The sequence below is a fragment of the Dryobates pubescens genome, chromosome 28 (assembly GCF_014839835.1).
Source record: "Dryobates pubescens isolate bDryPub1 chromosome 28, bDryPub1.pri, whole genome shotgun sequence".
Lineage (NCBI taxonomy): Eukaryota > Metazoa > Chordata > Aves > Piciformes > Picidae > Dryobates > Dryobates pubescens.
The window spans coordinates 6,565,242-6,578,796 of record NC_071639.1 but is presented as its reverse complement, the minus strand read 5'-3'; the positions used below and the strand labels follow the sequence as shown (position 1 = coordinate 6,578,796).

The window sequence follows — 13,555 nt, the reverse complement described above, 5'->3', positions numbered from 1 at the left end:
TTTTGGGGAGGAAAAGGATAGAACATCTTCCTCTTGAGATAGAATGCTCAAAGACCTAGAGAATGCAGATGTATACACGTATAATGTGAGAGATGCAAAGATACTCACTACAATGCTGCAAGGAGAAATTATTGACTCTGATATTTTTATTAACAGCTGGCTTGCAAAATTCAAAATACTCAAGGCATCGCTGGACAGCTGCATTAATCTGTGGAAAAAAGGCAGAAAACAGTAAAGTATCTGCTACTTTACAATGAATTTGTTCTCTCTTGTGCCTAAGTACTGTCCTTTAACAGAAGAACCTTAATAACCACTCCACTGCTACTACGTCATGTTTCAGATGGCTTAACACAACAGCAGGGAAAATCTTACTGGACTGAGAACGCTGGAGCTGTTTCACCTGGAGAAGACTGAGAGGGGCTCTCATTGATGCTGATCAGTGTAGGAAGGGGGAGCATGGGGAAAATGGGCTCAGCTCCTCTCAGTGGTGCTCAGTAACAGGACAATGGGGCAGTGGACACAAACTGGAACACAGGAGGTCCAATGTAAACAAAAGGGAAAACTTCTTCACTTGGAGGGTGGCAGAGCACTGGACCACACTGCCCAAAGAGGTTGGGCAGTCTCCATTTCTGGAGGCATTCCAAACTTGCCTGGATGAGCTCTTGCATGATTTACACTAGCTGATCCTGCTCTAGCAAAGGGATTGGACTCAATTCTATTCAGAGGTCCCTTCCAACCACTACCATGCTATGATTCTGTGATTGTCATAGCATTATCATGTAATCAATGTGTACAAAAGTGTAATAATTATCAGCATGGATTTAGAAGAGAATCACAAATATAGCATAGGAACAAAGAAGCACATTTAAATTTATTAGTTTGGAGTTGCTAAGATTTATTCACAAGGGGAAAAAAAAAAAAGACATATGTCATTTAAAACCAAATACATTATCAGATGTTTACTCAGCGCTTAAAAAATTAGATCAGACTACCCCACTCAGACTTCCTACCATATACATGGAACAGGCTTTATCCTAGGTTCTGTTCTATGCATACAGATAAACAAGACAAACATCTGCCTGTATCCTTGTTGCCCATCTTAAGGTTTTATCAGTCACACGCATTTTACATTACATTTGATTCACAGAACAGCCAAAGTCCTGTCTACAGAAATGGATCTCACATCTACACTGGTCTTATTGAAAACAATGAAACTCCCATTCCAGTGCACAGATCTGCACAGACAGAAGATCTGATAGGATTAACACTTTAATAAAGGTGTTTCCCCAGTTTATCTTGCTGGCACTGAATCTTTAATGCTTCATACCACAACTTAAAGAACACAATGATGTTTCTTTTTTGAGTCTCTTTTACCAAAAATCCAAATTCAGCACACAGACTTTTTTTTTTAAAATTATTTTTTTCCATGCACAATTTTCAGGACACTGTCAAAAACTACTCTAAATATGAGTACAACTGAAGGAATTAATAAATAATGATCCCAATAAAATGTCTGCTGAAAACCATACAAATTTTCCCTTCCTCAAAATTAGTCACACACCCTTCTTTGCATTTAACAAGGATTCATTTAGGCAAAGATGTTTCTAAAAACAAATTACACTCCAAAAAGGTTCATCTATGGGCTGCCCAGGGAGGTGGTGGAGTCACCATCCCTGGAGGTGTTCAAAAAGGGGTTGGATGTGGCACTTGAAGCCATGGTTTAGTAGTCATGAGGTCTAGAGTGACAAGTTGGACTTGATGATCTTTGAGGTCTTTTCCAACCTCACTGATCCTAAGTTTCTATGATCCAGCTAAACAATATAGCACAGCTCTGACAAAAAGGGAAAAACAAAGTTCAAATCACAATGTGCAAAGCAAGAAGTTCCAAGTACTTGGGAAGTACTTACCAAAGATTTGTATTTCTTTTCCAAAAGCTTAAGTACCACTGTTCTGCTGTAATATGCATGCTAAAATGACAAAGGAGACCTAATATCAACTTCAAATGTATTCTGGTTTTTAATTAAAAAGTAGACATTATCTCTGATTCTGTTTTATTAGAGATCCTCTGCACAGCACATATTCAAGAGATCCAACTCCACTTTGTGTAAATTGTGTAAATTACTCAAATGACCAGAAAAAAAAGACATCCTACCATTAGGAAAATGTGCAGCAGAACATGGAGTAGCCCAGGAAAACACTAACTGAGCTGAAAGGATAAATTATGAGACATTCTGGGGCAGATCAAGAGTGGCAATTCTGCCACTTCACTCTGCTCTTGTAAAAAATCTCACCTGGAGTACTGCATCCAGCTCTGGTGCCCATAATACAAGAAGGTCATGGACCTCATGGAGAGGGTCCAGAGAGGGACCACAAAAATCATCAGTGGGATGGAGAACCTCTCCTATGAGGACAGGCTGAGGGAGCTGAGGTTGTTCAGCCTGGAAAAGGCTCCTGGGAGACCTAATAGCAGCCTCCCAGTACCTGAAGGGGGCTTACAAGAAGACTGGAGAGGGAGTGTTTACAAAGGCCTGCAGTGATAGGATGAGGGGCAATGGTTTGAAATTAGAGGAAATTTATATTGGATATTAGAAACAAGTTCTCTATCATGAAGGTGGTGGAACACTGGAACACACTGCCCAGGGACGTAGTTGAGGCCCCATCCCTGGAAATACTTAGGATTAACAAGGCTCTGAGCAACCTGATCTAGTAGATGTCCCTACTGACTGCAAGGGGTTTGGACTAGGTGACTTTTGGAGGTCCAAGCCAAACCATTCTACGATTTTATGTAAATCCTGCATTATAAGCTTAGACACGGTAGGCTGCAAAACCCTCTAATGTCCACTGGAGGCTAGCAAGTCTGTCCCATGCATAACTGTACTTCCATACTCATCAGTACTCCCAGAAAAATATTTCCATCTCTTGATGGCTGTCAGTCAGTTATGACAAAAGGACCAATGTCACAAAGTGCAGTAAGTTCCCAGAATTCAAAATAAACTAACTGAACAGAAATGGAGGGAGAGAGTAGTGTTAAAGGGCAAAAAAGTATAAGTGCCTAAAAGAAAATCCCAGATTTCCTTTATTATAGGACCCATTGTAAGCTGTTAGCAGGACACAACACATCTGTGATAAGAACATATATCAAACTCTTCAAAATACTTGTCATAAATGAGCATAGATAAGTTATGGGTTGGTGGTGTTGGCCTTTTTCCTTTGCTTACCGTCCACTTTTTAAACCATACTGCTTTGATATCTAGCAGAGCCAAGAAGTAGATTGGACCCAAAAAATCTGAAGAGGTGGGAAGATTAGAGTCACACATTACAGACAAAAGTGACAAAGTACTCTCCACTACTTCTTCCATGTACCTTATGACACAAAAAGGAAGAAAATGAACAGAAAACAAAGATCACTTAAAATCTTTTCACCAGTAACATTCAGGTACAAACTTATTGTAAAACCTTGCTGTTCAATAACTAAATAGTATCATAAATATTAACATATCATAAACACAAACAACATTAACTTGCTCTTGTAAGGAAATTCATCCTTTATGTCACTATGAATAAAATGAGTACTAACACACAGTATTCTCTATCATATTTTGCAGTGCTAACAGTCTCAAGCTGTGCCAGGGGAGGTTTAGGTTGGATGTTAGGAAGAAGTTCTTCACAGAAAGAGTGATTGGCTATTGGAATGTGCTGCCCAGGGAGGTGGTGGAGTCACCACCACTGGAGGTGTTTAAGAAGAGACTGTATGGGGCACTTGGTGCCATGGTTTAGTTGATTAGATGGTGTTGGGTGATAGTTTGGACTCAATGATCTCGAAGGTCTTTTCCAACCTGGTTAATTCTATTCTATATCATTACACCTGCTACTTTATAAAACAACTAATCATTTTTGTTAAAAAGCACTTAAAACACTTCCAAAGGTAAGTAAAGCAGCTGAATATGACCCATGACTACTGCTATGCAACCTCAGCATTCCACTTTTCCCACCTTCTATTTTTATGTCTCCCCTTACAGCTGACGAGTCATCTGTACATCCTGTAACGACTTCTTGCTAAAATTACATGCATCTAATTATGTGTCCCAAAAAAAAGGATCACTGAATTAAGACACAGGAACAGGTTTTTGAAGGTGACTTACTTTTCTGGATGACGAATCCAGGAAGAGGCAGCTTCTTTTTGGTACTCATTCAAAAGGCGGACCTGAAATTGTAATTATTAGAATTAAAAAAAGAATAGAATAGAATAAAGCAGGTTGGAAGAGACCTTTGAGATCATTGAGTCCAATCCATCATCCAACACCACCTAATCAACTAAATCATGTAACCAAGCACCCTATCAAGTCTCTTCCTAAACACCTCCAGTGACGGTGACTCCACCACCTCCCTGGGCAGCCCACCCCAATGGCCAATCTGTCTTTCTAGGAAGAACTTCTTCCTAACATCCAGCCTAAACCTCCCCTGGCACAGCTTGATACTGTGTCCTCTTGTTCTGGTGCTGGTTGCCTGGGAGAAGAGACCAGCCCCTATCTGGCTATAACCTCCCTTCAGGGAGTTGTAGAGAGCAAGGTGGTCTCCCCTGAGCCTCCTCTTCTCCAGGCTAAGCAACCCCAGCTCCCTCAGCCTCCCTTCATAGGGCTTGTGTTCCAAACCCCTCATCGACTTTGTTGCCCTTCTCTGAACACCTTCCAGCAACTCAACATCCTTCCCAAACTGAGGAGCCCAGAACTGGACACAGGACTCAAGGTGCAGCCTAACCAGTGCAGTGTACAGGGGCAGATGACCTCCCTGCTCCTGCTGGCCACACTGTTCCTGCTGCAGGCCAGGATGCCATTGGCCCTCTTGGCCACCTGGGCACACTGCAGGCTCATGTTCAGCCTACCATCAACCAGTACCCTCAAGGCCCTCTCTGCCTGGCTGCTCTCCAGCTAAATAATGCTAAATGGTTCAGTAATGATTAACATGGGGTGGGGAAACAAAAAAAAAAAAGGAATGAACAGTTCATTTATACCTTTTTAAGTAAATGATTTATATCTGTATTGGATACATCCAGACCAGCTGAAATACGAAGAGAATATTCTCCAGAAAGAAAGTACAACTCCAAGTGCTTTGCTAGAAAAGAAGAAATAAAAATAAGCCTCACCTCCATGGCAACAGTGAGAAACCAAACTGTGTTACATAGGTTCACTATCAAAATTAGCTGATTTTCAGGAAGCACATGGCTCAGAGTCTTAAATGTAATTAAATGCACGTACCTAAACTTGTATACACATCTTTTGTCATATTAAATGGAGAGGAGGAAAAGGTTTTTGCATAGAACCTAAGGATTTTCTCCTAAGGAAGAAAAAGTAAGCAATATATTAAACAGTTGTGTAGCTAGCTCTGTATTATTATTGCACAACAATCAAAAGGTAGTGGCATTATTCTGCATTTTATACATGGCTCAGATATCTCTATAGATGTTAAGTATATTCTGGAATACACAGAAACCTGTAGTCTAGAAGAAATTTTACTCATACACTTTAACTGACAGCACCAGTGCAAAGCCTCACTGAGATACAAAGTAGTAGATCAGAGAATATTACTGTACTTTGCCACTGATGTTAATGTTTATATATAAAGTGCACCAATGACTTTTAACTAACACTGTTTTAAAAGGGAATTGTAGACCTTCTAACCTGAAAGAGTTACAGCAGCTTGAGTAACTTTCCTATTGATTTGGTAATCACTTTAAAATTCAAAGAAAAAAAATTAAGAGGCTTAACTGGCATAAGAAATCATCTACAAGTAGTTTAAACAGTTGCTGGTTTTCCCTTCAGCAGTGCCTGTGTATTACATCACTTTCTCATCATCATGGAGCACATACCTCACTTGAGGAACTAGTAACATGAGATGTTTTACAGAGGAGTTGTGTCAGTTATTACTTTTCACATGTTCATTTGGTAGAAGACATTCAAACCTCTTCCAATTAGGAGTACTCCAGTCTCTAAAAAACCCTACTGAAATCCTTTTGTAATCCTTTCAATTAGGACCTCCTGGAACCACAGGTCTTCTACTTCAGGAAGAGTTTGTGTGACACAAACTGATGGACTATGCCTGTATGTAACCTCTTACTCCTCTTCAGCACTCTTTACTATGGATACCCATCTGAGAAGCAAATACAGAAGATTAGCTTACACTGAATGCTGCATCAGGATCTGACAGGGATATGGTTAGATGCTTTCGCAGATTTGGCCAGCCCTCAGAGTTCAGTACATCAGAGGGAGAGGCAAAGCACAGGGTCTGCAGCGCTTCTTGGCGAACCTGAAGTGGTCAAAAAGATAAACACCACAGATCTGCTCACAGCAACCTCTCAGTCACAGAATTTACAATAGATTGGGAAGGAGGAGAGGAGGAGAGGGAAAGGGCCAGGGAAGGAGGAGAGGAGGGGAGGGAAAGGGCAAGAGCTGGCTATAGAACAGGTAAGGAACTCTGGAATATTTATCTTCTGCTATATTTTTATCATTGTTTAAACAAAACCTACGTCACTGAGAAAAACAAACAAACCAGCATACATCTGAAGAAGCAACAAAAACATTTTATATGGGTTTTCAATGTTGGATGCAAGGATTATGTTCTGCTTTTTCCTTGTAATCAAATCCTTTGTTATCAGGGAAGATAGGAAACTATCACCCTATGATTCAAATGTGCCTAGCAGCTCTCTAAAATGTCAGGGAAGGAAACTGGAAACAGAGTTGTTTAGACATTATGTCTTACTGCTGAATTTTCATCAGCATTATCATCTAAATTTCAAATAACATTTTTCCCCCCTCATTCTATTCATAGTTGACTAATCTCTAGGAATGTATTTCATGTCACTGAAACAAACTGTAGGAAACTTTAACAATATTTAATAGCATCAGACTTTTAACCTGGTTTTCTAACAAAACTTGATGACAATATTTATACCTGTTTTCCCCTACTGTGCCTTTTGCCACTGCCAGACAGTGCCAAACAAACATTACTGAGACAGCACTCTCAAAATGATGTTTCTCCAAGCTCCACAAATATCAGCAGCTGGTGTTAATTGGTGGTTATAGACCCAAATTAGTTACTGCTACTGACATGAAGGCAAAACCTAACTTGGACTTTATATATTCCATTTGCTTGTTGGCAAATCAGTAGGCATCTCTCTCTTCTGATAGGGGTAACACAAAGGGCAAGACAGAAGCTACCAAGAAGGGCAAGGTGAACATAAACAGGAAAATAAGCTTCAATAACTTGTTTCTCACAGAACAAGTTTTTTTCCAATCTAAAAATGCCCACATATAGCACACACATTCCTTAAAAAAACACAGTAAGATACTTCCTGTAACACCAGCTATTGAACCAGATGGTTATCAACAATGAAATACAGCACAGCAGAGCATTTGCTGCACTGAAGACAAGATATATGAATCAACAAAGACGAGGTACATAGCAACTCTTATGTACATGCAGTCTGTTTTCCAATACATCCCAAACATTCTTTTCTAATAACATTTTCTTTCCTCTTTTAAACTTACTTCTTTAGGCTGAAGAGGGTCAAGCCTTTCTACAAGCAGCTGGAGTTGTTCTTGACTCATGAATGTGTAACTCTGTAACACATTATAAATGATCATTAGTATATATTATTAAACAGCAGCAGATTAAAGCCATCAATCTTTCTGATATCTCATTTACTTCTAATAATTAGGAGTTTTACATTTACACTAATTTAACACTGAAGCCAGCATTCTAAATGTTTTCTGCCATTTGCCTGAAGTGAAGTTTACAGCAGCAAAACTACCATGACATATTTTGCTTTGCTTTACATATGTTTCCTGTTTCTTCATAAAATCCACAATGTTTCATTCAGTAGAAGAACCTAGTGTAGTAGTCTGGAAATGAACTGCACACTACTTGGCTCCTAAAGTGAAATCACAAAAAGTTATAGATGATGTATGGCTTTTACCATTCTTTTTTTCTTTTTCTATGCAGAGCTTACACATTAATCTCACCTAGCACATGCTGACTAAAGGTTAGATAAAACACTGCAACCTTAGTAGCTCAAAGAAAAGTAACTGATTTGGTTTAGGATATAACGATAAAAGATGGGGAGGAATACTTTTCTAGGGCTACTATCAAATTCCACTGACAAAAAGTTAGTAGTTTTGCTTATGTTGTAACAGGGAGAGAAAACACACTGTACTTGGTTGAAGGAGGAGTCGCTGTCAGAGCAGTTGTCTGTGTAACAGCCACTCTGCCGTCCTTTCTTTGTCTTACTATCCAGCTCCTTATTACGCAGCCGATCTTCTTCAAACTTGTTGATCAAGGATTCTACCACAACCACCAGGACATTCTTCAAGGCATGCATCATTTCCCTGTATCTTCAAAGCAAACACAGGTTTGATATTAAAGAGCATAAAAGTGTCTAATAAAAAAAATAATTTCAAACAAACACTGACTCCTGAGAAACTGAACATGGCATTAGTGCTAGACCCAAACTCACTCAATTTACAGATTCAGAGAATGGTTTGGGTTGGAAGGGACCTTAAAGATCATCTAGTTCCAACCCCACCTTGTCATTGGCAGAGAGACCTTCCACATGATTCATTTTATGACCATCAGACATTCCGAGTCAAAACATCTTAAGTCATTACACACAATTGGTCCATATACCAATTCTACACTGGACTGCAGAGATCTCTTTACATGCACACTAAATACAAAGCAAGATGGCTCAAACTTCCACTTTTTAACTAGTTAATGAAAGGAGATCTGACTGAAAAACACCCCTCTCACAGAACACCTGGCTAGATGCCAAGGAAGATACCATTAAAAAAAAAAATCACATATATTCTCATTTTTGTTTGAATTTTTTAGAAAGCAGTACTGTGATGCAGACTTTCTACTTATAATTAAGGAAATTCTCAACCTTTATTTCCTCATAAAACATTTTTCCCCCCCTTTAGACCAACTTCCCTATCACAACTGAATTTAATTTGTAGCTAGAGAAACTGTATGAAGTATGATTCTTGTCTCATGCTTTACTCCTAACTCAACTCCAACCCCAACCCCAGATATCTCATAAACTTAGTAGATTTGGTAACCAATCTTTTCATTCATAGCTCATAATCTTAACTGCAGAGTGCGACAAAGAATGGCAAACTGCAGCGCAGGGTAGGAACATCAGAACTGCTTAGTACTGATTTCTGAAAGCAAAGCATTGCTCATTGGTTCTGAATTTAATTTTTCAGAACAAGTTCTGAAAATGAGAAAGGTAGATGAAGACTAAGCAGAAACAAAGATGTGAATTGCATATATATACACTTACTCTTTGGATTCACGAGTCTTCTTAGCAACGTGTTGGACAAGGGTGTCATAGCCAGATACTTCACCTTGACTTTGAGCAGAAGTACATCTTTCTGTTTCTTCTTCAATCACAGATCCCACACTGTTATTTATATATTGCCTAAGGTATTTCACAAACTCATAGCTGCAACAAATAGACAAAATTAAAATGCAGCACACTTCCTTGAGCTCACCATCAAACACTTTCAACATAGTACTGACATTCACTAACTTCTCTCCCAGCCGACCTGTTACTTTAAGGTAAGGGTTTATGACCTGTAGCAAAATAAACTTCAACAGTGTAAAAGAAAGTTTTCTTTTCTTCAATATGGTCATTATCAGCATATTCCAGGAAGAAGCAATCCCAATTAGTTCCTAATCTCCTTTTGTGCTTCCTCTTAATGTAAAAATCTACTCAGACATAAGGTTAAGGTTTGGTAGACAAAAAAATGAGACTAAAAAAAAAAATCTCAAGTTAAAATTCCAAGAAGCACCACTCAGAGCATCCTGCACACAGCACTGTCTTATGCTATATCCATCTGGTGGCATTGTTTATGCAGTATACATACAAAATGAGAAGAAACACAGAAAACATAATTTATACATTCTAGCATATGAGCACATCTAAGGCTTCTGAATGTCTGTGTGTCATGACAGTGTGTAGAGGATCTCACTCAAGATGGCAAACTACCTGTCTGTCATTATATGCACCACTTAACTGTAAGGAAAATGGCACTTTGGCTCTTGTTATTAGACATTCAGTGAAACTTGTTTGTATAAAAGAATAATCAGAGGAAGACTTCAACTAGAAGACTCACTGGGTCCTTAGACACTGTACGAGCCATACAAATTGTAAAAAGTAGTGCTCAGAATATAGAAACATTTTTTTGCCGGCCTTCAAATTTGTATAAAGTCAAAGAGAAGCACACAGAAAAGTAATCATAGACAGCAGATGCACCATTATATTTTCATATGCTAAATGCAATGTGCAAACGCTTTGTGTTAATTTGGAGAAATACGGAGTGAGCAAAATGCAAACAAAAATAAAAGTCAGTTCACCATGTAGATAGAGCTCCAAGCTATAAAATGCATATAAACCCAGCTTTTGCCTTTCTTAGGTATTAAAAGTAAAATTAAAAAAATAAATCAGAGACTACATCAGAAAATAAGCACAGGAAACTATTGCATATACCCATGATACACACTTCCTCATTAGATTCCCTACCTCAAGTTCCATCAGGTACAGATCTCCCCCTCCTTACTTCCATTTCTCCATGACTTTTGTTCTCAATGAAAGTAACAAATGTATTTCAAGAAGGACACAAAGATGTTTATTTGCTTTTTCATTTGTATTCAAGGCTTGATTTTTACTTCTGCAGTAATGACACTACACACGACTCTCAGCTGAATGAAAGCTTTCATAAACTCTCCTCCCCCTTTTCTATGACTAACATTTCCAGGCTATATAGTTTTGCAGGGACTGCTTTGCTCTGATATAGACAGCAATCACATCATTATTTGTGCCACAAAATTTATGTCTGCCTGATGTTCTAGCCCTGAGCTGCTGCAGCATTCTTCCACCTTAAAAATGATTTATAACAAGTAAAGGCTTCAGCAAGGATAGAACCACTTCACATGCAGAATCAAGTCAGACTGATCTGGTTTGGCTTACAAAGGACCATGGGAGAGGGAAAAAAAATTAAAATAAAGTATTAAAAACACTCTGGACCTTCAACTTAGGGCAAAAATACATCAGCAAACATGCTATATAGTTAAAATCCTGATTTCTACTACTGCATGAAAATGTTGCACTTGATTCAGTTTTCCTTTCTATGAGCTTTCAGAGGATCCTGTGTTTCACTCTTTTCTACATCAAAGTGGGAACAAAGGAGAAAGTCCTCAAAATGTGATCATATTACTAAGGTAAAGTAACCCTGAGGCAGAAATAGTGCAGATCAAAATGCTGCAATGAACTAGCATATGGGACAATATAAAACCATACTCTGCTAACAAAGGAGCCTGCAGCCTGGATGAATGGGGTAAGGATCAAGGAGAAAGTCTCTTGATGGTCTCATTAATAAATGACCTCCCTGACCCTCCATGAAAACTAACCTGCCCACAGGTCATGAACAAGACCAGAATACCTCTAGAAATATTCCAGTGCCAGAGAGTAATGCTCATATTCTGCATTCAAAGCACCGCTTCATTTTCCATTAAATGCACCTTAAAACTTTTCCCATGAAAATAAAGTATCTTTAGGACTATCAAAATCTGAACATACCAGAAAGAGTAATGGCTGCCATGGTTTCACTGGTCTAGAGAGGTGCAGTTCAGCAAAAAGGTAACATTAACTTTATTCTTTAAATTAACATCTCTTGAAAGTTCATCAGTGAAAGAAAATCCCTATACACATTCACACAGTAATATACATTTTAAATGTTTCCTTGGAATAACATTGTTCAAAATGCTTCACCTCCTTCCAAATATTAAAAATAGCAGAAATATTTTTACTTGTGAAAATTCTCATCTGTTTCCTCCAAATGCAAGAGAATCTCTTCTGCACATTCTGCTGATGGGGCTCCAGTGATTTTTTCCTTCACACTCTGCAGTAACTGTCTAAGCATAGACTGCAACTGAGCTTCATCTTCACTTGTAAAATGAGACATCTATAAAGGAAACACAAGAATAACAAGGCCTTGTAATTTGGGGGCTTTTCCTCCCTTCAGGATGCCAAGAAAAGCATAAATCCCTTAAACTGTGACTTAATTTCAACAACATGACATTTTCTATCAAGAGACATGAACACAGATAGGAAATATTTAACAGAGCTTATTTCAAGCAAACCAGTAACAAAATAATCAAATCAGTTTTAATAACCACCCTATTGTCTTAGTACGATAAGATACTACACTGAGAAAAGCCTGAACATCCCTGTTTATAGTTGCTCGAGCATTTTCCCATCAAACAGGCATGGCTACGCCACAATTAAAATGAAACAAACAAATGTTTCACAGATGTAATGACTCTACCTTGATGAGAAACCTCTGCAAGTCGCTCAGCTGCTTCTCATCCACTATTACTACCCACTTCTGATTTTCTGATCACTCTGCTCAGAGCTGTTACCACGCCTATGATTAAAGGTGCCCACAGCTGTTGCAAGGGCCAGGTGGAATTATCAGAACCGTTTAATTTCCCTGGGGTAGACAACTACAGCAACCCAACAGGGTCTTGCCAATTTAATCCTACAGCTGGGAGCAGCAGCAATGAGAAACTGGAAACATCTCTTAAGTCCACAAGCCAGTGTCTTACCAGTTTAATTTTCAAGGGCTAGGGGGAAAAAAAAGGCGGGGGGGGGGGGGCGGGAACAACCCCCAGAAGCTCCATTTCTACCTTGATTAATCAACCTAAACTCATGCCTTAAACTTCTTACAGCTCACAGGAATACGAGCAGTGCGAGAATTCCGACCCCTTCCCAGCTGTTACTGTCATTCCACTGCCTATCAATATCGATAGTAACCACATTTCTAATGGCAACTCATGTAGGGAAGCAGCCGCAAGCGTCAGCAGTGGCTAACCCTCATCAGGTCCATCTCTCACGCCATCGTTAACAGCAAAGACGGGCTCTGCTAAGGGACCTCGGACGCCACAAGCACCGGTTTAACAAGGCGGCTACGGCAACCCCCTCACCCCACTCAAACCCGGAGGTCTCCGAGGCGTTCCCCGATCCGACCTGGCCTGATCCGGCCCCGCACTCCCAGTTCCTCCCAGGCTGCGGGGTCCCGCCTGGGCCCGGACAGGCCCTATGGCTTGTGGAGGGGAACGTCGCCGTCCGCGGTTCTCACCGGCTCCCTACCCCCACCCCGAGCCCCCTGTGCCGGTGGGAATCACCTTGAGGCGGCGGCTACCCTCCGGGCGCGGCGGCCGCGCGTAGCCCCGGCCCTTAGCAACCGGCGGCGCCCGCTGCCGCCGAGTCTCGCAGGGCCCTTGACAACATCGCGAGAGGCCGGCGGGACGCGGGAGCGCCGAGCAGCTTCACCTGTGCCTGCGCCCCGTGTGCACGCGGGGAAGCCGCTGTCGCCCCGCGCTGGGGTCCCGGCCCTGGCTGGTTCCGGGCGCTGGGCCCCGGCCCTCCGCCAGCACCGTCCGTCGTCGCAGGCTCCTCCGGCTGCGGGAGCCCCCGGCGCGCAGGCGGGAGGGGCGGCAG

At 40.6% G+C, this 13,555-nt stretch overlaps 1 protein-coding gene across 1 annotated transcript in view; it reads right to left on the bottom strand.

Annotated features, from left to right (window-relative positions):
- TBC1D32 (TBC1 domain family member 32) overlaps positions 1-13,334 on the bottom strand; it is a 56,220-nt gene extending 42,886 nt beyond the window's left edge. Inside the window, exons 1-12 of the mRNA XM_054173974.1 lie at positions 13,240-13,334; positions 11,863-12,017; positions 9,335-9,496; positions 8,210-8,387; positions 7,545-7,616; positions 6,178-6,303; positions 5,256-5,334; positions 5,012-5,112; positions 4,143-4,204; positions 3,219-3,363; positions 1,908-1,967; positions 109-208 (exon numbers count right to left, since the gene is read on the bottom strand). Of these exons, the coding sequence (XP_054029949.1) occupies positions 109-208; positions 1,908-1,967; positions 3,219-3,363; positions 4,143-4,204; positions 5,012-5,112; positions 5,256-5,334; positions 6,178-6,303; positions 7,545-7,616; positions 8,210-8,387; positions 9,335-9,496; positions 11,863-12,017 (1,240 nt within the window). The 5' untranslated portion in view covers positions 13,240-13,334. The remainder of the gene's footprint in view (positions 1-108; positions 209-1,907; positions 1,968-3,218; positions 3,364-4,142; positions 4,205-5,011; positions 5,113-5,255; positions 5,335-6,177; positions 6,304-7,544; positions 7,617-8,209; positions 8,388-9,334; positions 9,497-11,862; positions 12,018-13,239) is intronic.
- Positions 13,335-13,555: the final 221 nt, after the last annotated feature.